The sequence below is a fragment of the Sturnus vulgaris genome, chromosome 2 (assembly GCF_052056855.1).
Source record: "Sturnus vulgaris isolate bStuVul1 chromosome 2, bStuVul1.hap1, whole genome shotgun sequence".
NCBI classification, from domain to species: domain Eukaryota; kingdom Metazoa; phylum Chordata; class Aves; order Passeriformes; family Sturnidae; genus Sturnus; species Sturnus vulgaris.
This window is the reverse complement of record NC_142244.1, coordinates 105129235-105156560: the sequence shown is the minus strand read 5'-3', so window position 1 is coordinate 105156560 and position 27326 is coordinate 105129235. Positions and strand designations below refer to the sequence as shown.

The 27326-nt window shown below is 39.2% G+C and overlaps 1 protein-coding gene across 7 annotated transcripts in view; it reads left to right on the top strand.

The window, feature by feature from the left end:
* Positions 1-27326, top strand: part of SMPX (small muscle protein X-linked) — a 50629-nt gene that overhangs the window by 7806 nt on the left and 15497 nt on the right. For 2 of the 7 annotated variants that reach the window (XM_088160273.1, XM_088160277.1), the window contains exons 2-4: positions 6113-6172; positions 10984-11073; positions 14765-14918. In XM_088160273.1, coding sequence (XP_088016399.1) covers positions 6134-6172; positions 10984-11073; positions 14765-14905 — 270 coding nt within the window. In that variant the 5' untranslated portion in view covers positions 6113-6133 and the 3' untranslated portion in view covers positions 14906-14918. Of the gene's footprint in view, positions 1-1946; positions 2618-3330; positions 3655-6112; positions 6173-10983; positions 11074-14764; positions 14919-22642; positions 23468-27326 lie in introns of those variants that run through there. The other 5 variants (XM_088160280.1, XM_088160274.1, XM_088160276.1 and 2 more) reach the window with 5 other exon arrangements.

Sequence of the window (27326 nt, the reverse complement as noted above, 5' to 3'; positions counted from 1 at the left end):
AAGTCTTATTTCAAGTGAGCCAAGGTTGTGACTTCTTATGTGTGGACTTGCATTTTCAATTGTATTACACTGTTTGCATTACACTGAAACATTGTGGACTACAATAGAAAAATAAATTCTTTTGGGATGCTCAGGGAAGTTTTATCTATGCTCATGAGGTTTCTCAAAAAGCAAAACATTTACGCAAATGTATTAGGTAGTGACAGGTTTAAAAAACAGTTCTGACATTATGCAGTGAAATATCTCAGTGGAGAAGTAAGACGCATACACATTTCTGTTAACCATCAACTTCACTTTCAAAACTAGTAAGTTGTGCCAGGAAGCATATTAATTAGACAAGCTTCTAGCAATGCCACAAAAGTCTATTTTAAACTATATTGGGAATTTACACTTCAAATACATGCATTTCTACTGTATCTTTTGGATCTCTATACACGAGACTTAATAATTTTATGCCACGTGTGTCAATGTACAGGGCCGTAACTTGCCAGACACTGAATCCATCACCTGAAATGCTCATATGCCTCCTTATTTACTTACTAATTCATCTGCTGCACGTGTTTACCAGATGACTCTGCAAGTCATGGGGCTATGCACCCCAGAGGTTATTCGAAGGCAATGGTATGCTGCAAAAGAATGCTAAGAGTGACTATTTTTCCCTTCAAAATTTACTCAGATCTGCATTTTCTGATATTAGTGATAAAATTTAAGTTTACTCCTTTTATCCTCACAGTTTAATACAGTTCAGGTGATAGTTACTGGGTGTTAGGTAGGTGACAGACTCTTCTTGTTTACATGTCGCTAAGATTATTGAATTACTTGTCACTGCTATGAAAATTTGTTGAAGGGAATAGTGTTAAGCTGATATTTCTTAGGCATATTTGCAAGATGAAGAGATTATAAAATCTAAACAGTGGCCTACCTTTGCTTAATTAATGGCATATGGAAGAAAGAACTGTGTATTCAAGACTTAGTTTGTAATATTACTATTGTAATTGGAATTGAAAGAAGTTAATGTACAGGACCATGTTACAAAAATATATTGCCTCTTCCATTGCCTTCTGGTACTTTTATTGTAAATATGAACCTTCAGAAGGAGGTATGTAAAGTCACTTACCTGATTCTGGCTTTGTTTTAATGTGGTCTCAACCACCTGAAAGGTCAAAGAACCGCTCTGTGAGCCCTCTTGGGAACTCCACCACCTTTCAAGGCAGTAGTCCTCTCATACCTCAAAATTTTTTGGCAACAAGCACAATCAGCCTTTCTGAGGAATAGAGGTCTCCTTGGAACAAGCTGTTTACTGTGTGTTCTTCCATGGGTCCTGACCTGCACAAATGCATGTCCTGGTTGTGTGCCTGGCTCTGTGTGGTCCATCTTCTTGTGGCTGCTTGGGAAGGGGGTGGCTCTAAGTAGTCAGCAATCTCCCAGAGCAAGTCATCAGCTTTATCAGCTTCCAGATGACAACATATTTGGGAAAGAGGGCAGTGGAGAGTGAGTCACAGGCTTAATGAAGCAGCCTGCTTGTTCACCTTCGTCTTTGAGATGCTTGAAATTAAAAGGGTCATTGGTCAAATGAGTTCAAGTCAAGGGAGATCCTTGACAGTAACTGCCCATAATGACACTGCTGTTGTCACCATTACTGTTGTGGGTTCAGTGGAGATCAGGTACAGCAGAGGAGTGAGGAAGAGGGAAATTCATTCTTGTGAAGATGCATAGATGACCAGGAGTCTGCACTCCTGCAAGTGGAAACCTGAGGATGTGCCCCAGACACAATTTGTTGTGAAATCTCCATCAGTAGCCCTCACTAAGACAATACTCCAGCCAGCATGAGCACAACTGTGTAATGTTTTACTTCCCTCATATACATAACAGCTATACCAACCAAGAGCCATAACAACTCTCTCTCACACACACATACATGCTCCTCCTTTGGCTTTTCTTCATCCCCATGCCTGCAGGCTCAGCAGCTGGTCGCTATGACCTCCATGCCCAGGAACCTCCCCTGTGAGCAGGGCTATCCTGCAGGGGGGAAGGCTCTGCCCACACCCCAGGCAGCTGTTGTGGGAATTTGCTCCCAAAGCAGCAGCAATATGGCCACGCTCACATTGGTTTGTCATTCACCTCCCCTAGGTAGTTCCTCCGATGTGACTTCTTCATAATTACGTCTCCATAATTATTTCCGTCTCTGGTGTGGTGTAGGGAGGCACAGACTGCCCCAAATGCCATGGGAGGAGTTCTGTGTTACCTACTACTGCTGTTTGCTTGGCACTTGGGAAAAGCCTGGAATGACAGGGAGAGGGAGGGCAGGAAAAGGACCTAAAGGTGTGTTCCTTCAACACCTCCTGCTTGACAGTTGAGCCCTGCCTTTACCATGGTCAAGTGTCACAGGGGACCAAGTTACAGGGTGAATCAAACTCTATATTTAGGAAGAACAACTGGAAGCTATGACAGGAATTCCCTTTTACACTTCGCCTCTCTGCTGAGTCCCACTCCAGCCTGGAGCAGCACTCAGTGCCGTCCAGGCTGAAAGCATCGGAGCTATTTCAGACACATTAAAAGGGTCACAGTCAATACCTCAGCTGGTAGAAGAAGGTACCTCTTTCAGCATCAAAAGGAGGTGTGCATACTCACTTGACGGTTTGGAACTTTTTTTATATAAGTAAATAAGTTAGTTAATCTTGAAGGGGTCAATTAAAATCTTGAAGACCTTCATGAGAACTCTCTAGTAATTGCTGTGAGTTTACTACAATAGTTGTGGGTTTCTGCCTATTTTAATGTCTGATGCAGTGCATCAGAGTATTCAGAGCAGATCGCTATTGCTTCATAGTCTGTGGGGATCTAAAGATTTAAAACAAAAAGTCACTTAAATACCTCATGACTCATAAGAAGTGTGTATGAGTTTGAATATTGTGGTACATAGGCAGAGGATTATTGTTTTCTATATGTTTATTATAGTTAGTGAAATATTACATTATGGTTTTGACTTAAGAGAGGTTTCTTTCACTAAGCTTAACAGGCAGCTGTAGTGAAGATTATTGTGTATTACAGAAAATGTGACCACATTTGCCTAGAGCTTGTAGTAAGTTTTCGTGTAACAGGCTGAAAGCTGCAGAGTAGGGGTTTCTCTTCTTTCGTTGTACTGGCTGGGTATCACAGTCGTGTAGTTCCTGTCAGAGCCTTTTAATGAGATAATACACTGCAGTTCTGTCTCCAAAATGCCTGTTGTGCTTGATGCCATGCATGCAGTGGGGGGAGAGGACAGCTTCCAGCTGGGACAGGGGGAGGGCTCTTACTGTTGTCTGTGTGCTACTGTACATCTCTTGTGTGCATTACAAAAGATGGCATTATGATATCTCATCGTATTTAAAGCAAATTGAATAAATCAGCTTATTATCTTGCTGCAGCTCTGTCAGAAATTATTTTTAGCAGTGAGACAGAAGATAGGTTCCTTTGTTTTAGAAAGTTTTGCTTCAAAACCCTCATTTATTTCACTGCAGTAACCCTGTATTTCACAAGTAGTCCTGCTCATGAGTACTTTCACTGCAAATCAAGGGAATTTGCAAGGGAGGGCTGCCATAAACCAGCTCCAAATTGAACTAACGTTGCCATTGCTTTCTAAGTTTGGCTCAGCATGCAGCCCATAAAAGGTAAAAGGTAAGGTGTGGGGAGGCCAAAAAGGCACCGGCAAATACAGGCTGTGTGTCTGCATTTCTCTGCCTGCCAGAGACGTGAAATCCTGCTGTGGAAATGAGGGTGGAGTGGGATTTTTTCAAGTTTGCAGAGCTGATTGGAATATTAGAAATAACTTATTACAATCAGCGCAGCACTCTTGACTGTCTCCCTGAGACACATGGTGAAAGAACAAAGGAATTTATAAAATTAACTGATCACGTCTGTAATGGATGCTTCTGTAATATAAGGATTATTTTCTTGTGACTGGTGGTCAGTATTGCTCTGTAAGGAAATTCAGGGAAAGGAGGGAAGGGGAAAGAGCCAGAGATCTATTTTTATTCTGTGGTGTGCTGTTGTCCTGATTTCTCTGGCGGTAATGAGGACAGCACGGTCTGGTAGGAAAATCACCTCCTCCAGAAGCAGTCCTACACAATTGTATCATGCATCCCTCTTTAGGAACCAGTGTCTGATTGCAGTAATTTCAAACACTGACTGCTTGTGAACCCAGAGCACCTCGCCAAAGAGCACTAATGCTGAGCCTGTTTTGAAGCTGAGGTTCAGGGTAAATTTATCTCTAAGTGGCCCAAGAGCTGTGTATGGGTGTTTTTCCAATGCACAGGCATGCAAGATGAAGTACATCTTAGCAAGAATTTCTTTGTGACAGTGCTTGGGAAGTAGATCCACTGTGTTTCAAAATGTTTAATATTATTTTCCTGTGCTTTTTTTTTCCATTTTTCATTCTGATAAGAAAGATGAGAAGTTGATTAAAAAATTAATTAAACATTCTGTATTATGATTCTAATCTTCCCAGTCATTTGGGGGATTGTTTTATGTTTATTTTGCAATACAGTCACTGCTCAACGGAACAGTTATTTATACTCCTAATAAAGATTTTCAAAACTAAAGGAGACAGAGTGTAGTAAATCCTTTTGTGTTTTTTAAATCTGTTTGTATTTTGTCATGAAAGTCAGTGGCTGAGATTGCATCCCCTAAAGTGAATTCTGAAGTTTTTTGAGCTCTCTCTCAAGATTGTGTATATAAAACCACAATATAAAACTCATTAAAAGAATGCTGGTTTTATTTTACACAGTTGGGACTTTTTTCTGATTTATTAATTTAGTGGAAGCAATTTATGAACATAACTGTCCTCTGACTGAATGCTGTGTTAGTTTGGACAGCACTTTTTGAAGCTGAGAGTGTGACCAGAGGGAGACCTCTAATGGCAGGTCATTTGTTCTTTAATTCTGCTCAGCATTGTAAACAGATTTAAAACTGATGAGAGAATATGCAGGAGGAAGTCTTCTAGTCAGTCTCAGCAATACAATTTCATATTGCTGATACTCCAAGCTGAAGCCGACATACAACTCATCTATATGGTTTTTTGGGGACTGCCTCATGAGGGAGTTATGCTCTTTGGAGTACCCAAGTCTTTGACATACTTTAATTTCTCAGTGTATTTCTGCTTTTCTCTCCTATCTAATTTATTTCTGTTCTCATTACTTCCCTTTCTATCTAAGATTAAATACAGTATCAAAAATGTGCTGTAGGTTTGTGTTGATCAGTGATTTCTCTGGTGAATTAATTTCTCAGCTTTTAGAATTACTACATTACTTTATATTATAATAGTTAAATAACAAGACTTTGATGAAAGTCTAGTCCAGTTAAAATCTACCTTCTCAGTGAGAGAATAAAAGACTGATATTGTGTTTCAAATAATCTGCTAACAATTTTTTTTTCCTTTTTACTCTGGTGTATTTCCCTTTGCTATTATATATTAATACTGTATCAGTCCATATTTCTCCACCTGCATATAATTATATGGAAAAATATATTATTTTTTATCTTATTGCTAAAGAAAAAAGATGACTCTATATGATGTAAAACTTTGAAGGGAGGCTACTTTGTGCACTAGCAATTGTCAAGGAGAACTTTTCTGTTTTTCCATCTTGATCACTTTCAGTCCGCAAGCATTAAATGTTTGCAAGGATTTATGCGAGGTTATGTCTGCATTTATCAATATTTTCTAACAAGTTGCATTTTATTTGAGAGAAGGCTTAAACTGAAAGTTCTAATAATTCCCACATACCTACTGTGACAGGGCTAACCATACAATGTTTATCCTCAAAAGCTTCCCTTAATTCTTACTCATTTTACAGTTCTGTTAAGGTTTGAGAGATTCCTTATCTCTACTCATTATTGTTTTTAGTGTGAAAGAGATAGCTTCATTTGTGGCTATGAAAGATTAATTGGTGAAGCTCAGGTGTTCTGTCTCCTTCTGATATCAGAAGGAATAACTAAGCAACTTGGAAACTGAGATGGAAACAGGAGCTGGGCAGATGAAATGGATGCCTGTCAAGAGGCAGCATGGGTTAAGTTCTAGCTTGTCTTCCATAGCTATCAGAATGTCAGAGCCTGTAACACTTTCCAATTTTGCTTGCAGGGATAAGCCTCTGTCGTAAAAATGTCAAAACAACCAGCATCACATGTCAAAGCCATTCAGGTAAGAGATAGCATTTATGTTTTTAATAGAATAAAATAATAAATCTCAACCTCCTTTGGTTGGCAGACTGCATTTTTACTCAGACAAAGCACTCTAGGAGTCCTATCTGGGGTTATTCTGTTAAAGTGAAAAGCTTGGTAGATATGAAAGCATTGAAAAAGTGTGACCTGGAGATCATCTTTTGATCTGAGCTGATAAAATAACTGGATCAGATAGGTTCATTAATCTCTTGTTTGCATGGTCTTTGCCGTGTTAGGTTATGTGTATTGGAGGATCATCTAAGCAAAACATGGTAATGCATCTGCACAACTGTTAAGTTAAGTAAAAATAACTCCTGCAGCCATTAGATTTTCCACAAAGCCAATATGCTAGGAGAATTATAAAAAAGATTTTAAAAAAAGATAGCATGGGTATTGTGAAGTTTTTCATGTCTGCATTCCTTAGGAGAAAAACCCTCAACTTCAAATAATTGTTTAAGAAGCATTTTATTTAGAAGCCAAAGGAAAGTGTTGATCTTTTTAATCTGAAAGATTCTTGTCTGCCACATACCTCTTCAATGGTATATGCTTGTAAGGATGGAGTTCATTGTTGCATACTTGTAAAAGAAACAGCTGGATAATTAGCCCAACATCATCATGAAGTAACGTCATGAAGAATTTGTTTAGTTCATGTTATCAGTGGTTCTTGTCAAAACGCAAAAATATCTTCTGAACTGAAGAATTTTTCAGACTTCTTAGGTGTTTTGTAAAAAACACTTCCAATGAAATTTTGCTACGAGTTCAAGTAGCCTTACCTGAGAAACATAAAATGGAATTTCTGAAGTCCTCTTTGTTATCTATTTTCTTGAGATAATACTAATGCAATGGATTGGAGTATCAAGATTAGTTACCTGAATACTGAAGGTGCCAGGCATTGTGAAAATGCAGATTCTCTTCAGCATCATCATCATCACTTTACCAAAATAGGCATGCAAACTACTGTACTCTAATTCTCTTCAAATTAGAAAAATTTTGCCAGAATTTTGATTTCACTCAGTTCAAATTTTCATCTGTCTTTTACAGTGACTATAGAAATGTTTGTAGGATTAATGAAAAATAGAGATCTTTAATAGCTGAAAGGTATTTATTTGCATTTAGACTCCATAGGCACATACAAACATTTTTAAGGAATTAATTGGTTTACATTTTTTTCTTAAATATGTAATGATAGGCTGCATTTTATTTCTAGGATGACTTCCAACTTCTAAATGTAAACAGTTCTCCTCGGTTGTTCATTTAAAAAACGCATTAAATTTAAGCACTAAGTTTGATATTTTAAGAAACTAATTTTTGCAATGGTAATTTAAATAATGAGAAAAATTACAGCAAAAATTTGAAATGTATCTATTAAGCATTGTGTCAAAGGTGGTTCTGGTGGGGAGACTTGCACTTGAATTGATACTTATAACACTCTGAGCAGTCTGAGAACTATGACTCAAAATGTCACATTACTTCTATACATTGTGATTCATATATTATGATCCTTTGCTATTGTGTACTGGTATAATAACACTAATGTGCCCTGGGGAATGTACTTCATGCTGTAGCAATGGGAAGGTAAAAGCACCTCACTAACTGAAGTGTTTCATGGTGTTCTGTGTCTGAAATGGCTTTTTTCTGACTGTACTAGATATAGACAAAAATTTTCACTTCCCAATAGCTACTAAATACAGATGTGTGAGAGTTAAAGGTAGCAACTGGTTCCCAAGAGTAGTTTGGGGCAAGAGGACCAAAGTATGCTAATTCCTGGAAACAATTGCTGGCCTCCCCTTCTCAGTGTGCAAAAGGCTGTGAACAGCTCTAACTGAAAATTATTCTATCTTTAAACACTGTTGGCTTTCCCCAGAGGTAAAGATGGGGAGGTTTCTAGGCTTTGTTGTTGTTTGTTTGTTGTTGTTTGTTTTTGTTAGTTTGTTTGCATTCTGTTGCATTCCATTTTCTCTATAGCTTCTTTCCTTCTTTCCTTCTTTCCTTCTCTCTCTCTTCCTCTCTCTTTTCTTTTCTTCTTCCCTTCTTTTTTTTTTTTTTATGTCTATACAAAATTGTCTTTCCAGATTACTCAGTTATCCATCTGGACAGCCAGAAGTGGCTGTGATGCTGTGAAGGACTTACCCATAACAGTCCTCAACTCATGCTCAGCTGCATCAGTTTTATCTTTACCTTAATACCTTCTCTCCATTAAACAGAAAGAAGAACACACCAAAAAAAATCTCTAAGTACCAGTTCAATTTAGTCAAACCAGCAATATATTAGTGTGTCATTTTTACGGGTGTCTTTCCTTTAGTCTGTGCAGAAGGACCCTGGCTACATCAGTGCACATACCTACCCACTCATTGTAAAAACTGCAATGGTACACAATTTGATAGGCCTTTCAAACAAAGGAAGAGGCAAACTCACTAGTTTTCATAATTAGTATGGTTAAACATAACAATCACACCTGGAAAGTCTGTCTAAAGCAATTATAATTTAGGATTTTCAGAGTCTGGAACAGAAAATTTCCTATTTAGTATTTTACTGGATGTAGATTCCCTAGGGTCATATGTCCATCTCAGCTTAGAGATAGCAAAAGCCTTGAAACATACTTTTAAAACAAAATTGTGATCTTGTGCTGATCACAGCACAAGTCCTTGCAGAGCTATGCTGGTGTACAGAATTTGGCCCACCCATTACACAGCTGCTCATCTGCAAGTCAGGACCAGCACTGGATTAAGAGAGATTTACAGCTCAGGACTTTGGTACTATGATCAGGAATTGTTTAGAAATGTCATCTGCTCATTTCGTACTGGAAATATTTTAATTTACAGTATGTCTTATCAGAGCCAGAGAGTTTTTAACTGTGCCTTAAAGGATGCTCATGTTACCAAGTTACTATGTCACGACTGCGTACTTCTTGCCCAAACTCTGACGTGAATGTCCCTACTGCAGATAAATAAGTACCAACTGCTTTTGTGTGACACAGATTGCTAGGAAAGTGCTGAAGCAGACCAAAGAGTGGTTTATTGAATTTAATTAGCAGCCTGGGACTTAGTGGTTCATTTTTGCTTTCTGAACCATTTTAGTCGCAGTTGGTCTGTCAATCACTGTGGGAAATGCAAGGGCTGTAGTGTTCTGTGGGAGGCTGGCTTCAGCTTTGGCTGCCTCCAAGGGAAAGGAATGTCCAAGTTCAGGATGTGCACCACAAGGAGAGATATCTCTTAAAGTTTTAACTCTGCAAACTTGTATGGCCATGCTAGCTGTAATTTGCAGAGAAGATCCCCATTCCAAAAATCGAAGCTGTCTGGAGATATCAGAGCTTGATGGGGCAGTTACTTAAAATTAGAAATGGCAAAGCTGGGTTTTTTCCACCCATACATGAAATAATGAGTTAGGAACTGTGAGGCTGTAAATGCCCTGTCTCCTGGGAACTTACAAAGTGAAGGTGAAAAGTTTCACAATATCTAAAGCAATTCCCAGTGAAAAAGCTTTATGAAACAAATACCTGGTTATCTGTGACCCTTCGATATTTGGCAGCTGAAATTACAGTATCATCTTGCATAAATAAGATAATGGGAAACAGGTAAGTCGAACACAGGGAAAAGCATTCATTTCTTGGCAGATGGATTCTTAATTTGCTCGTCATTTGATTACAGTGGTCAGCACAGTTGTTACTGAAAACTGTGGCTGTTTTCCCGTAGTTGCTCAAGCAGGGCACGATCTGCGAGACCCTAACTTGAGCAGAAGGGTGGGATTATTTGTCTCCATTTACCATCAGTCAGATGGTAAAGGACAAGAACAGAGCTGGCAGTTAGAAGGTTCTCAGCTTCCGCTCCTTAACATTACCAATTCACCCCCTGGTTTTACCAGTGGGAGTCGTGATATTTTGATGACATTTCCTAGAGCAGCTTCTCTTCTGAGATCACGAGATAAGAGTAAGAATAAATTGTGCATTTAGTTGATCATGCCATTTGACTTTTAAAATCATCTTGGCTGGGTCACATTGGGAAATGGATACTTTTCAGCTGCTCTTTCCTAACCACTGTTTTGTGCTGTTCTATTCCCCAAAATCTTTACTTTCAAGATACCTATTATCAGCCCAAATTATGTTATAGCTACTGGCTTTCTGCCCCAGATAAAACATGAGATTGATGTAGTTGTGTGGATATCATTCTGGAAAGAGTTTGGAGAAGCAAGGGGCCAGTGGTCTGCCCAGGGTTGAAGCTGGTTCAAGTATTTGCAGTTCGTAGCAACCGTGGGTAAATTTTGTTGGTAAAATCACATTTTAAATACTTATGGCTTGAGCTGACTCAGGGCAGGCTTCCCTTCTAAGATACGTGTGATAAAGTGAGGTGAAAACTGGTATCATTGGAGAATGAAGAGTGGTCCCGTGATTGGGTGTTACTGAAGGATTTGCACAATTTACGCTTAAATGTTGCTTTTGGCACTTACTTTTGTTTGACCTTGAGAAAACTGGAGCAAACCCAGGTGCCTAAAGACACTTTAGTGTCCAGTGTCATTTAGTGTCATTCGTATCAAGTCCAACAAAATCAGGAAGCATTAATCTAAAATTAGAACTTCAAAAGCTTTCTTGTTTGTTTTTTGACTTTCTGTGTTTAAAATGGAGATGAAAGCACTTTGCACAGGAGTGGTGTGATGATGCATACAATGAAGGCATAAGTGCTTGGAAACCATGATAATGCCTATATGCTTGTCCCACTCCTTTTGAGTTTTGCCATTTTTCAACTGTGTCTTTATTTATCAGTCACTATTATATGCATCACAATTTCCTTCTCACAGGCTAATATTAACATCCCAATGGGAGCATTTCGACCTGGTGCAGGCCACCCTCATAAAAGAAAAGAACTTACACCTGAAGAAGTGGAGGAGGTAAGCAAAAAAAGTTTTTTGATTTTTTTTTCTGAGGAGAGTCCCTGCTGTAAAACGGAAAAAAGTCTTTAAAGTGATCTTATAGCTCCACATACCAATCTTAGGTACCACAGTTGAACATGCACTGACCATTCATGGAAATAAATGGCTACTTACTAACACTTCATGAATAAATAGCTCTTTTGGCTTTTGGTGCTAAGGCACCTGTAGGAATAGAAACTGTTTTGAAGGTGTGAAGCTCTGCTTCCCCAGTGGGATAATATCTGCTGTCAGGAGAGAGAGACAGGATTTCACCAGCAGTATTTGCCTAGATGGGAGCTGATGAGATACAGCAGGAAAAGTTATAACAAGGCTTTGGAAGACTTTGCTGCTACCTGTCACCCTGTGGTGTGATTTATTGTTACAGCTTCACAGTATTGGCACAGGTTTTCAAACACAATACTTTTTGGAAGGCTTATCAACAAGAAGAAATTGAATGTGAAGACACTTGCAACTTAAAAAAGAAATTCCAAACCCATTTACCTGCCTGGGGGTGAAAATACTCCATTTTAGACTGAATTCTGTTTTTCCATGCTTGTATTTTACAGGATGTGTTTAACACTGAGTTTTGAATATAAAATCCAATTCATACCTTAACTAACATTGATCACAATAGTTATGTTTAAACACACATATCATATTTCAGACTGATATTAAAGCATCCTATTTGCCATTAACTTTGATAATAAATGAGACCCTAACATCGACAGTGGAAGAAAAGGTAGTGTTAGCTAACTCCAAGCAAGATAAAAAAGATGAGTGCTCCTGGTTTCCTGGACAGTTTACTTAGTTTGGATTCATAATCCCCACATGAAAACTCATCCTGCTGGGCCAGAGCTCCCACTGCTCCTCACAGCCAAGGGCAGGAAAGGCTGTGTAAGAGCCTATTCTTCTTTTCTGTCTCAGACAGATTCTTTTTTCCTGAATTTTGCCATATTTTGATATAAACAGTGCTCTGTTTACATAGAACTTTCCTGAAGTAATCAAACCTAGGCTGACTTGGCTCTAAAGAAGATTTAAAAAACAAACATACAAAATGACCTTGAACATTTATTGTGGCTTTCTCCCCTGGAAAGAAATCAAAACATATTCACTCTGCAGTAATTAAACTGGTGAAGGAGTGCATGTTATTAAGCAGAAACTAATATAGCATGTGTGAATTCTAGGAGTGTTCGAGAAATAAAATAAATGACTGGTGCTGATAATTACATTTGTTTGGGTAGTTGAATGTTGCTTTGTTTCTCAGCTACATGAATACTCTATATGAGACAGGCATTATGGAAGCTCTTGGCCCAGATTTTATGGCCAATACTCAACCAAACCAATGCAATTAAGTACTGAAGAAACAGATCTTGTTCAAGGAATAGAATAAAAATGCTACCAGTGAACTTGTCGTTTAGATTTTTTCTCATCTTGTTAAGTTTTGCCGTAAGTTCTGCCATACAGCTCATGATTTTTCACAGCAGTTTTAGACAAATGTAACTTTTGCTAACAGTGCATAATCACTGCTAACAGTGCATTTTCCACTGTATTTTAAAGCCTTGGTGCAGGAGATGAGGGGAATATGGATCTTACTCAAAGGGGTGGTGGAATCAGACAGGAATGTAGAGTTTTGAAGGTCAGTGGAACAGACATGGTTAACATGAAAGGAAATGGATGGTGGGAATTATAGAAAATAACTCTTCTTCAGTCAGAGCATTCCAATGCTTGTACTTTTTAACCCTTATTGTATATCTAAGTCACTCTTCAGGCTTCCTTCCTTAGAACTGAAGGCCATAGTCTATTCTCAGCTGTGTGTTGCACATGGAGTGAGTGATATAGAGAGCCGTGAGGTCATAAATAGCAAACACCTGAGGTTGGAAGGGAAAGCTGACAGCAATTTATGGACCTCAAAGTCTCCAAAATGTGAGCAAAGCTTGCACTGCTTATTCTACAAGAGGAATGGTATTGCACATGACTTGAAATGGTATTTTTTACACAGTTTCTGCTATGTACTAATAAGTACTATGGGGTCCAGGGAGTGCTTGTTTACCCTGATTATTCAGATTACCTAGGAAAACTGTCAAAGGAAACAATACAAGCTCATGGTATCTTTGACTACTGATACAATTTCATGCATTCTTCTAAACAGCTTCTGTATCAATTTACTTATTCTCCTGCTGTGCTCCGCTGCTGTTTCAGGATGTTACAACATTAAACCAGATATTAGGCAGTACATACAGTACCTGGGGCTGAGTTACTGGCTGAGATTTGAAATTATCTAGCAAAACCAATAGTAAAATACTACTAGTATTGTCTTGTATTAATTAATAGTGTATTGGCTAAAATGTGAGAAAAGATAATACAGGTTTACCAAGCCAAGAAATGTAATTATCATTTCTGTTTTCTTATATCTGGTGATCTTAAGAAAGTCCTTAAAAGATCAGATAGGAAGAAAATGTCAGTTTTCTACAATACCTTGTTTATTTGCTACTTGACATTGCAAAGTCTTCTTCCTGATCAGCATGTAGTCCATTAGTCAGCAGAGAAAAGAAAGAGAAGAGTTTACTGGCCAATAATATTTGACAAGTAATTTTAAGTTACTTAAAAAATTTTAATTAAAAAAAAATTAAAATTTTAAATTTTAAAAATTAAGTTAAATATTAAGAATCGACGGTTCACAGTTAATGCACCTTTTCAAAAAGGGTGGCTAATAAATCTAAATCATTCTTGAACTCAAAAAAGCCCATCACAAGAGGACATTCACAGATTAATCAAAAATAAAAAAAAAATCATCATGGAATTATTTATAGTAAAATATAATTTAATCTCTAAATGAACTTGATTCCATCTGTATGCCAGCTTCATAAAATGCACAACAGGCTGGAATAACAGTAAACTCATGTCTGGAAATCTATGCCTTCAAAACATTGCCCAGTCTAGATTAGAAATGGTCTAAAATACCTGCTCTACTCAGCTAGAAGCAATAGTACAGCTGAGGAAGTACCAAGGGCTGAAATACTGTGGCCCATTGGGAAATTAGCTGAGTTTCTCACTATTGTGTAATTGCTGTTATTTAACTGGCATTTTTACACTGTCAGCAAAGTAGCCATGCAGCATTACCCTAATTCAAACATAAAATGACAGAACCCCTTCTGGTCTTGTAACTGCGGTTATGAAAAGTTAAATTTCAACTCATGTTGATCTTGCATGGAGCTTTTGGAATCCATAACCTGCTATCATATCTGTTCCTCAGAGCTTCAGAAGTGCATGATGATCTTCCCCTCCAAGTGTCTGGCAACTGTGAAACTCTCAAAGGAATTAGATGATAAAAATGTTTCTTCTACTTTTTTGTCATCTGAAATATGGGACTTGGAGTTGCCTTTAATTCTCCAGTCAGTTATTTTCTACTAATTGCCTAGCACTGTAAATTCTTACCCATTCTAATCCTCATTCTTCTACACTGAGCACCTTCTATTCTTTTGAGACTGTTTTTAGACATTTTAGACAACAACCAGCAAAATAACCTATCTCTTCATGCCTCCACCCCGTTTTCCACTGTGATTGCCTTTAGTATAAAAACATAATTTTCTGTTTTTCAAATAACTGATCCATGCTCATGTTCAAGAGATTGCTATTGCAGCAAGAAGGTCACTGGTGTCCTTTTGTGCAGAATGTTCCTGCTTCAACAGAGGAGGAGAAAGAGAAGAAACTGCTCCCAGGAGCTAAGAAACTTCCGGGTCCTGCTGTCAACTTGTCAGAGATTCAGAGCATAAAGAGTGAGCTGAAATATGTCCCCAAGGCTGAACAGTAGCTGGAAGAAGCAGGTGAGTAAAAGAGAGGTTCTCTGCATGGCTCTAGGAGAGGCAGGCTGATCCAGAAACCTCTCTAAGTGAAAAGATGGCTTTTCAATTACTTCAGTGGACCTGGAGTTGCACCCCATAATTCAAAGAAAAACTATTAGAAGTCATAATTGGGATTTTCTGTTATTTCAAACATAGATCATGTTGGAGACTATATCCAATGATGTATGGCACCCATCACCAGCCTGAAGTGGTCTATTCAGCATATTAAGAATTCAGTGTATTTGGAATATCGAAGCCACCTTAAAAATAACATATTGCTTCATAAGCACAAGTTCCAATTTTGCAAAATATAGAACTTGTATTTTTACAATCTAACTACAAATACATGTTTTACAATGCAGATAAATTTATTGCAGTGATGGACAAGTAGGTCAGTATTTTTTAAAAGTTCCTTTGGAACATTAGTTTTTTTAATATTAATTTATTTATGTAATTCAAAATTGACATGCTAATGGTTCTGTATATTTGATCACACAAACATATCCAGTGCTATTTGTGGCACTCAAGGACTTGCTGTAATCCAGCACAGGAAGGACATGGACCTGTTGGAGTGAATCCAAAGGAGGGTCACAAAGGTGAAGAGGGGGCAGGAGCATCTCTATGAAAGACAGACTGAGAGAGCCCTGGAGAAGAGGGGGCTCTGGGCAGAAATCACTGTGGATTTTCAGTACTTAAAGAGGGCTTATAGAAGAGATGGGAACAGAATTTCTAGTAGGTCTTGTTGTCATGGTTTTAAACTTGAGGACATTAGATTCAGACTAGATGTAAGGAAGAAGTTTTTTACAATGAGGGTGATGAAGCACTGGACCAGGCTGCCCAGAGAGGTGGTAAATGCCCCATCCCCATAAACATTGAAGATCAGTCTGGATGAGGCTCTGAGAAACCTGGTCTAGTGGAAAATGACTCTGCTTATTGCAGGGGAGTTGGACTAGATGGTCTTTAAAGATCCCTTCCAACCCAAACCACTCCATGATTCTATGTTCATTTTATTTAAAAGGAAATATTCAGCACTTCAGTGCCAACTTCAGAATAATGTATATCTGATTTCAAACAAGACCCATAAGCCTCTGTTGTTCTACGTTCTGAACCTGATAGAAATTAATGGTAATTTCTGTTCATGAAATTATCCTCTGATTTCCTTTGAAAAGCCTAAGTCAGTAAAGATGCATCAGGTAATTACAATGAAAACAGATGTGCAGAGAAGTTTTAATACAAAAATAAACCCCATCCTGGCTACAGTAAAAAAAAGACAGTTGTGTCACATAATATTCACATGAATTGCTAGTTGTGCATGCTGACTGATAAATCCTTTTTATCTTGAAGAGAGGCAGAGGAATTAAGTTGAGCAGGAGAAAATCATCTGGAATTTTTGTCACAAAAACATAAATGAAGAACAGAGGGAAACAGATAGCGATGCAAAGGGGTTCTGGGAATGCAGAAGTGCTAAGAGCCAGGAATCTTATAAGAAATGGTGTGAAATTTGAGTGAATTACCCCAGTGCACACTGCATCATTAACATATTTTTTATGTACAGCATAAATATGCCATTTGGAAGGAAAGAGTGTTGAGTCTTTCTTGTTTTTACCCTGCTGTGTCATAATGTTCCTGATATTTTAAAGATGCAACAGAGTCTTCTCTTCAGGAAACTTGGGAGGGGCAAAAATAACATTTTGTAAAATATAACATTTTAGTCATTTCACTAAAGCACTGCCCAGAGAAATATGAATTTTTAATGTGAGGCTTTAAAGAGTTTTCTTTCTGTAAGAGATATTTCGACGTAAATTTAGCCCCATATTTATTCTAAGATGATTGCTTTTTTTAACATTTAGAAGGTTTTTAGTAATTACCTTATGGAGAATCTGACAGAAACATTTAGGGCATGCTCAGATGTTCACTTTAAAGTTTTCTACAGAAAGGTCAGCAAAGTAAAGGGCATCTTGAAAGCAGTGAGGTTATTATGAAGTAATTTCTGTCCTTCTTTTGATATATTGGTTATCAAGTTCTGACAGTGATACAGATTTCTAGATTTTGGGTAGTGCAGTCACAGGTCATATCTGAGAACTTAGTTTCCACAGGAGTTGCAGGTACAGTACTCACTGGAGCCTGTGAGTTTGGATGATGTGCAGAACTAAGTGTGTGCATGAATTCCATATAAAATTGAGATGTAAATTAATCACATGGCACATTCTGCAGCCTTGAATGATACTAAATCTAAGGACTGTCCCCTATAAGAGGACATTCATCAGATCTGTTGTGGCCTGCAGCCTTGTATAAAAGGTCATATTGTCAGAAAGCTGTTTTATGACTGGTCATGCAAATCCAGAGAAGATTACATCAGTCTGCAAGAAATTCACACTCACATCTGCCTGATACTTTGCTCCATCTATGGGAAAACACCTTCCTATCCTTTGGATGTGATTATCTCAAAAGCATGGTGAACTGACTGGTCAATAGAATATGCCTGTGCAGAGTGTGTACTGATAGATGAGGATGTTCTTTGGTTTTCAGTTTGAAAATTAATTCTCTCTTACATCACTACTATAATCTTCTCGGATATTCACTACTGAGGGATTTCCCTTTGATATTATGTTTTTCTTTCTTGTGATACTCTATCAGAAATACCTTCTTGAAACAGTTGGAATAACTCCAAATACTCTGGATAATTTCCATTATTCTGTGATCTTATAATATGCTACAATAAAAAACATAAAAAATACACTTTAACATGTCACAAATATCAAAGCATTTACAACCACAGCAGCTATTTCCAACTTTACCTCCTGTATTGTCATATTTCATGCTTAGTTTCAGTAAATTGCAAGCTAACATGATTAATTTTGCTTTAATTTTGATCCATGTTTTCTTGCTCAGTTTAGCATGCAAACCCAGCAGCAAAAATAAGAAACCTGCAAAGCAGTGGGTTGGTTCATTATTTGCAAACCCATTCCTACATAATTTACATTTTAGAGTAACTTCTATTAAATATCTTCGGTCTTGCTCTTCACCAAATTAGGAAACATGAATAGACTTGCTAAGATCATAGTTGTGAGTATAGGTTTGTGGGAGGAATGTAATTAGGGAGATGTCATGAAGCTGGATCCACTGAAGGTCATCAAGTGCTCCTCAGTTAAGATATTCCTGTAGTCATCCCTTATGGGGATCTGGATCTATCATCTATAATTAGCTAATTAGCATACTCCACTTTGTCGTAAAGAGTTTTTTTCTTCCACACCTGTAGATGATGTGTTAGATGTAGCTAGTTTTAATATACAATGTGAGTTATGATTCATTTCCCTTTGCTTCATCTACAATAATTTTTTCTGCTCCCTTCACACCTGGATGTTTATACATGCACAGGAGTGAAGCATATGCAAAATAAAATAGTAGCAAAATATAATACACTAAAAATATATGCCCTATTGAATAAGTAATGGTAGAGAGCATTTACTTTGTAACAAATGGAGCCTGCTGTGGCTGAGATTTATTACAGATTGTTGTGATATCTCGTGTGATAACTAGTATAGTGATTGTACTTGAAAATGGGCCTGAGCACAAACTGACATTTCACCTGAGAATATAGATAATGGCAGCCAATTACTTCTGCAACCCATTCTTCATTCTGTATCCCTTCACCTTTTGTGTCCTGGAGTGTGGAGTGCTGTGTAACAAATCTTTTTATGGTGAAGGGTCACAGACCTTAAGTGCTAGACTTTGGTTTCAGAGGACCTGAACCTTCAGCTAAAGTGGTCTAGTACTTTTCTCTTGAGGAAGACTTTCTTAGTGGAAGAACTTCTCAAAAGGCAAAAAGGGAAATCTACTGTCTTAAAGTTACAAAACAGTCTGTAATGGACATAGGGGTAGCACTCCCAGCACTGTGTTCTGGTTGTGTTTGAGAAAGGAATTGTCTGGATCTCCATCACAATGTTGATGAGATGGTTTCTCACCATCTGATGTGGTACTTGGAGAAAAATTGTTGTCTTTACCTGGAGTTCTACTGGGGAGGGTGATTTGATTACAGAAGGTAGTTCTGTCTTCAAGTAACAGAAGCAAGGGACCTGTATTTTGAAGGCTGAAGAACTAGCAAAAACTTCCTGGGCCAGCTAGCCTTTGCATTATGCAGAGAATTCTGCCCCACATAAAATGAGAAATCTTGTCAACAGAGCAGCCTCTGAGATTGGCATCACTTGAGGAATAAGAAGGGGGAAAAACCCTAACAGAAGTCCTTTAGGGAATAAAGGTCTTGTATCTATACACACTAGATGTTCCTTGGCGTTGCTATTAATTATTTACATAAAAAAATTGTCGATTACCCTGGGCTAAAAATGCACATTAGAACCACTAAAGAATTAATTACAATTTCCTGCTATATCCTGCTCTTAAGCTGCCCCTCAGTTAACAGCAGTGATCTACCTCTCCTGGTGTCCTTGCTCTGAGCCACAGTTTAGAGTTTGCACTTTATTCCTGTGCTCACATGGATCAGAGGGGTGTAGTTAAACTGCAGTACAGTTACAAGCAAGGTTATTGCTTCTTCTCCATAAACACAACAGTGCTTTGTTAGTGGAGGAACTCTTGACATGTTGTGAGCTCTGGGAAGAGCACTGCAGTTTTAGAAAAATGTGTTCATTTGATTGAGTCCCAGCAGCCAAAGTTTGTGTGAGAGAAGGGAATCCTGCATCCAGAGGATGCCAAGGTGGGTCAGGACATAAGATCTCTTGGAGTGGGAACTATGGGGTGAAGAAGGAGGATGTACATCAAGAATTTCTGCAGGACCCCCATGCCAGAGTCAGAGGGGTCATGGGGGATGTCCTTGGTGTGCATAAGGACCTAAAGGCAGGGTACAAAGAGGGCAGAGCCAGACCCTTCTTGGTGTGCCCAGTGACTGGACATCCCCCAACATACTCACTGGGTGGTCTGTGGTAATTTCAAAGTGCTTCTTGTCTTCTTCTATCTATGGTTTCCTACCATCCTGCTGTTTTTTATTCAGAACTCCCAGACCAGCAGCACTCAAGGATTTAATGGCCAGCCATCAATTTTGTCAGGTCCCTTCTTCTTGTGAAATTGTCCTAAGAAACTAGGGTTGAAGGTTTGTAGGATTTTTTAATAGAATATTTAAACTTCTTTAGGTTTGCCAGTTTTTTGTGTTTACTTAAGATGTGCTTTCAGACTTTAAAACAGAAGAACTAGGAATTTATTTTCAAAGAGAAAAATGGAATGTTCAGGACATCATTTAGTATCAGAAGAACCGTTGTAATCCTGTTACCTCCTTTTTTTTTTTTTCCTTGAGAACAAAAAGAAAGTTATTCATGTTTTTGTTTCCCAGAGTTTCTGTGATCAGAAGAAAAAAATTTGTTGTAATGGTTTAACCCCAGTCAGCCACCAGGTACCACATAAGCACGCACTCACTCACTCACTCACTCACTCACTCACCTGCCAGTGTTGAGGGGAAGAGAATTGGAAAGGTAAAAGTGACAAAACTCATGGGTTGAGATGAAAACAGTTTAATAGGTTAAGCAAAAGTCATGCACACAAGCAAAGCAAAACCAGGAATTCACAGCTTTCCAAGGGCATACAGGAGTTCAGCTGTGTCTAAGACAGCAGGGCCTCATTGCACATATCAGTGACTTGGGAAGACAAACACCATCACTTCAAACATCTCCTCTTCCTCCTTCTTCCCCTCACTATATACTGATCATGATGCTATACAGTCTGGAACATCCCTTTGGTCAGTTTGGGTCACCTGTCCCAGCTGTGTCCCCCCCATACACTCCCAGCCCCCCTTGCCTGCATGGGTGTAGGAAAAACAGAAAAGGCCTTGGCTCTGTGTAAGAACTGCTCAGCAACAACAAAAAACATCTCTGTATTATCAACCCTGTGTTCAGCATAAATGCAAAATGTAGCCCCGTACAGCCACTGTGAAGAAAATGAACTCCACCCCGGCCAAACCAGCACAATTTTCTCTGATGTGGCTGGCAGCTGTCTGTCCTGAATTGAGTCTCTGCCCCCAAACAGTGCTGTGGTAACTCCCAGCTCGTCAGTCCTTTGCAAGTCAAGGAGAGATTTCCTTCTCGTTCTCTAGCTGAAATGTGGAAGAGAGAGGGGAGAACAGACAGGAGAGAGAGTCTGCTTTCTAGAGGCCTAAGAAAGCTTGAAGGTTTGTGTTAGGAGGTTACTTTTGCCAAGTAAAAAGCAGGGCATATTCTTATAAACCACAAATGCTTCTACATAAACTAGTTAGGAAAAGATTATGCTTTGTGGTTTTGAAAACTGACTAATAACTTTAAAACAAACACTGAAGAATCAGAAACCATTTTGCGTCAAAGCAAACTACAAGAACGGATGCTTGTATTTTTTCAAAAGAAAAAAGTCTTTTATTCCATACTGTTTATTCAAGCAGAGCTTTTTTTTTATTACTGGAAGAGACAAGCACAAAGTAATAATTTGAAGAAATCTCTCCTAATTTTTAACCTCTACATGCAGACAGGAGAAATGGCTTCATTGAGCCTCTCCCTTTGAAATATTAATGCCTTAAAGTAACAAAATACTTCCGGTGCTAGAAATGTAGACCCAAAAATCTCTGCTCTGTTCTCAAGTGAGAACCATTTCTGGAAGAAAGGTCCAAAAGTTTTGTTAGAAAGCTGAAAATTTTCATAGGTCACTGCTATTTAATAACTGTTTCCCTGTGGTTGTTCTGTTGATTACTTAGTCCTGAACTTTTGTTAGACTCTCTTGTAAAATAACCTCTCTCTTTCCATTGGTGCTGTTCATGACAGATTTTCATGAAAAATAAACTTTGCACTAAGTTGCCTGAGTGAGATGCAATTTCTGGGGTGACATCCCTGAAAAGAAGCTCAGAAAGGCAGGAGGCCTCCTGAAGATACCAGATGTTGGGGGATCAGTGAAGTGTGAAGAAGGAATACAGTCAACAAGCTTTTTCTTGCTTATCTCTGCTAGATGTGTTAAGAGTCAGTCCATGAACTACAGTATCTAACAACAGGTACCACTGGAATGTACTCCTCTTGGATACCAGGAATCCCTAAAACTTTGTTGTGTGAACAGATCCAAGTATTCAGGAGAAGGTCCTGTGGCTTGAAAAACACCTTTCCCAAGTCATATGCATATAAATGCACCCAGGGGACTGTGGGCATTAGAAACTGGAGAGCAGGAACAAGATCACACTGATCACTCTTAGGGAGGTATGAGTGAGACGAGAGCAGTGCTGTTTCTCTGTTCCTGGGAGCTGTCCTGCCAGTGTTAGGTATGCCTGGAGCAGTCAGACACTGTAATGACAGAAATCATCAGAAACACAAAATAATAAGCAATTCCAGTCATTCCCACCTTATACAGTTCAAAATGTGTTCAGCACAAGGTTTTCAAGTGCTGCATCAGAGTGAAAAGGCTAACTGCTTTGGAATACATGAAGTGTGACTTCCCACGTTAGTAACAGCTCAGATAGTTTTATCAAATCTACATAAATTATAGCAAATTAAGCTGACAGTATGATCTGAAATATCTCAGCTCTGATGTGATAATCAAACGAATTTTCTTCTAAATTTAGTGCCTCATCTTTTTGTTTTATAGTTTTTATTCATTTCATTTGGTAGAAGACTACCTAATTATGTTCTAACAGCCTTGTGCTTAAAAACCGCATAAATTACTGCATTACTGTACTTTGTCATCTCTTGCAGAACTGGCTCGATGTGGCATGAGCCTTGTGACCCCTGTCCAGGAGCAGGCCATCTACAAGTGTCCCAAGCCCTGCTTTGTACTCAGGACTACACCTGCTTCAGCCACCAAATTGCTCCTGGTGTGCCTTTTGAGAAATGTAGCTCTTTTAGTGCCAAGGCTACCTCTGTTTCACACTTGTTTGCAAATTTTTCTTCAGAGACTAACATTTTGTAGTGTTTGAGCTCACTGTGTGTAGGCAGAGCATCGTATGTAGGTAGAGCTCACCACACCCACATCCATTGCCCCATTGTCAACAGTACTGAGGAAACCCTAAGTTTCCAGTGTTGTTGGGTTTTGCTGACCCTATCTGCTGCTGTTTTAACCTCCTAATTCCCCTTAGATTTGCCAAAGGAGTCTCAAATACACTGTATTTCCATGTGAACAAAGGACACAAAATAAATGAGGTTTTTCCTGCAGAAATATCTATTAGTTTTACTCTCAGTGTTGGTCGTAATTTATTTTTCAAATTTGATTTGCTGCAGGTTGTAGCCAGCTGAAGGGAGACTCAGCTGAACTAACCTTTACTTCCATTTGGGAACAAGTATAATGCCTGGGTTTTGTGCTGCCATTTACTGGTTATAGCAGTAGGACTCTATTTTCTTCTGACTGCAATTGACTGAGATTCATGTACAAGACACGGGTTCCATAAAAGCAAAATAAAGCCCTCGGTCTTGGTGTTTAGAACTTACTCCCCCACCTTGGTAAAGTTGATGTAGCATTGCTTTTAATTTAATAATTCAGTTATTCAATGGATAAAAGAAATAAATTGAGTCCTTCAGCTTTTAGCTCTCCTGGGTCTTTGTTCTCATTTATTGCCTTGGAGCACACCTTGTCTTAAAATTGCTGTTACTCCTACGTGAATTTGCAGAGGCTTTCAGGGCACAGAAAAGCAATCTCGGAGCAAATAAAGGCTGTGGCTATGAATGCACTTAGGGAAGGGGAGTGCTTGTCCTGCTTCCCAGGGAATGAATCCCAGGAGCAGCAGGGCTGTGTCTGCAGCCCTGGCACAGAAACGCTGCTGTGCACAAAGCCAGAGCAGGGCTCCTGAAATTGCATTTACTGGGGAAACATCAGAGAACAAAACTCTTCCCCCCCAGCCAAACTGCTCCTCTTCTGAGAGAAGGATGATGACAATAACTGGATATTGCTGTTTCAAAGCTTTGAAACGTGCTGCCTTTATACAGAAGATGAAACCAACACAAAGTATGTACTGAAATGGAAAAAAAAAAAGCATATCTGAAGACTTGAAACCAAATATTTGAGCTAAAATAGGCAGAATACAGGGAAAAGAACACCTTCAATTTTCCCGTTTTTACAAATCACACTGCTCCTGAGTGCAGTACCCTTTCCAAAAATTGTTCAAGATAGAATAGAGGATGTCCTCTGCTAAAATTAACAAAGGATCTCAGACCTCCATTAAATACTTAATGGAGGATCTCAAACATTTTAATTTTGAATTTTTCAATTTCCTTGGTTTTGTGGTTTTGTCTGAAAATATTTGAATTGATCTGTCTGTTCAGGCTTTGAATGGAAGCATTTATTTTTGAAAAATATGTAATATTTCTCTCTTTTAGTTCTCAAGAAAAGAAGAGCTCTCTGTGTGAAGATGAGGCATATTTTCAGTTTTTCAGTCCATTTTGCTGAAAGTAAAGTGAGTCTGGATGGGTATATCACACGTACTCTCTTTTTAGTTTAAGCTCTTCATTTAAAAAGTAACAAACAACGTAGTACTGCATCTCTTTCTGCTTTATATATGCTTTTAAAATTTTTATTCTGGAACAGAATAGATATGCTATCATATATGTGAATAATTACTCTGGGGCAAATGAGTTCTGCAGCTAAGTGTTGTCTGTCTCCAGTTACTATGGTTTAACACATTAGTAGACAGCACCTGAGCCACTGCTGAGCTCGTGAATGCTTCAAAGTCTGTCACAAATCATGGTTGTGTTCTGCCTTACATGTGTAGAGAACAAGAACCTGGCCAAACCTGTGTTAAACCTGGCCACCAAACACCACTCTGTTAACCAGCAGTAGCTTTCTGGGCCATGTCCAAGTGTGAAGTTATCTGCAGTTTGGTTCAAATTTAAAAAACCTGAGGATAACAGAGTGATCAGCTCCGACTTCTTCAGTGCCTTGCTTTAATAGACACCATAGAGGTGAGTGGAGGCTGGCTCTCAGAGAAGCTTGTGCTGACCTGGGGTTAAAAACCTCATTTTTGAGATAAAGATCAACCGTCCTTCAGCAAAGTCAAGTCCTTGGGGCTCCATCTGCAGTGAGATTTTTGACATCTTAGCCATTTTCATCAAGGCAAGCCCATGGTATGAAGATGATGTGCAATGGCAGTAGAGTACCTTGAGCCAATGGAGCATTCCTTCACATCCCTCAGCAGTGTCTGGAATTTTATTAGCAGCAGATCCATGTTGGGCAGAATGATGCAGGCAGCTCCAGCCAGCCATCAAGGATGGCAGGAGAGCACATTGCACTGCTGTGTTCTGATCTGCCTCAGACAAACACTTCACTCCATGTCTCCCAGGGCCCTTTGCCATGGAGGTGATCCACTTGCATCATCCACCATAGGGAACAGCTGCCTGGACTCCAGCTTCTGCAAACACCTATGGCTCACTGGCTTCATCACTAAAGGGGGGAGCTGAAGTGCCTCAGAGCCTGAGGGAAGGTGGGCAGGAGGGGAGAGCAGCTGGCCCACACTATGGCACTGCCTCCTGCCTCAATTGCTGTATCCCAAGGGATGGATGAAGGTCAGCATTGTCCTCCCCTGCCAGGGTGCTCTAGCATTGCTCAGGGTTAAGTCCTGGTTCCTCCCAACAGGAAATTGTCTGTAAAGAGATGTACGAGGTTACAGAGAGAGGAAAATGGAGGTAGAGAGTCGTGTCTCACCCACCCTGAGTCCTCAGTGCCTCTGATCACACAGGTCCCTTCAGAAACTTTCTGCCCTGCAGAAACCCACACTTCTGCCATCTTGAGAAGATGGTTTTGCATGTGCTGTTACAAACCCTTGACACGCTTCTGCAAGCAGCATGGTGAAGTTTGTGTGGAAAGCTGTTTAGACATAGCTAAACAGAAAAAAATTGAAAACAATCTGATTCTTTCCCCTGGGGCTTCAGCAATGTCCTCAGTAAAGCCAGGAGACATTTCCCATCACCTTGGATAAACAGTGTGAACTGCCTCTTCCAGATATGCTCCAACTTTTTTAAAAACAAGTAGAAAAATTTGCAAACATGCAAGAGAAAGCATGTGCTGGGGGCCCCTCCCTTCTGCCTTGGCTCAGTGATTATCACACATACACAGCCAGGAAGCATGAATAAACCAGGTCAGGTCCTTCTTTGCCTCAAAAGGATTAAACCCCACAGTTCTTGCTTCCCTGGAGACTGCAGACTACCTTGGCAGGGGGGCCCTTTCTAGACTTCAATCTAAAGCTGAGCCACTGTGCAGAAATGAATTCAAAGTAATCTGCAGACAAGTCAGCCTGATGGCAGCTTCGCCATGTGGAGCTCAACTGGCAGTAAGGAAACTTGCTTCCTTGTGCCTTATCCTGCAGACTGCTGTGTACCATGTCTAAAGGCTAATTTGTGTAGCAGCAGTCCCCTCAAGCTGTGATTTGAAAGAACCCAGGGTGGCTGCTGCTGTGTTTTTGTAGAGTCTGATGCAATTATGTAGATGCTGAGGAGGACAGTCTCTGTGGAAACCCTCCAAGCCTCTGGGTGCTGCTCAGATTTACATGTCTCCCTGGTACTCAGACGAGCAGGGTTATTTAAACTCAGATCATTTTACATGGGTATGAGCACAGTTTGAGGTTACAGTGTTGCTGGTTCATGGTTTTGAGGACCAAAATTTTGGATTTAAGTACCTGCATCCCATTTGCACCTGAGGCATCCAAATTGCTGGGACTGCCCTCCAGTGGTAAGGAGCTCAACCAAGGCCACTCAGTGGGAACTGTGCTCATAAATCACTTAAGTGATCTCAAAATCACACTCCAAATTTGGATCTTCAAACTGCATGTTGCTCACTGCTAATAACGAGTGGGGCTCTGTGTGTCTGCAGTCAGATCTGGTACAGCTGTGTGAGTGCTCCAGCAGGAGCTGCTGCACACATTCTGAGAGGAGCCTTTCTGCTGACCGAAAGAAATCTTTCCCACAGAAACTGTAGATCATGGCCATGCAAATTCAAAACCAAAATACAATTGGTCTCCAGTGCCTGTTTTTTAACAGCAGGTGATTCCTCTTAGCTTTTCCTTCTATTTCTCTGTGGAAATATATTTTTTTCCTTTTCAATTTGTTTAGTCAAAAAACAATTTTCTGTTTTGAAACACGGTGCTGTGAGAAAGTTTAATTCTCCCATATGTCTTCCAGTCAATCCTAATAACTCATTTCTAAATGCTCATTTGCCACAGATTCAAATCAAGTATTAACAGGACAGGCAACATGTTGTAACACTTTCATTTGTGTTTTGAAGAAATGGATCTATTCCTTGGCAAAAGATGGGTTTACCTTTGAAACCACAATAAGTTACAAAATCCTGTATGCACAGCATGTATGTATATATATATATATGTTACTGATGTGAAAAGACTACACGAGTAATGTAGATTTATGTATCAAATATTAAGCGAGTTGTCCTCAGACAGAG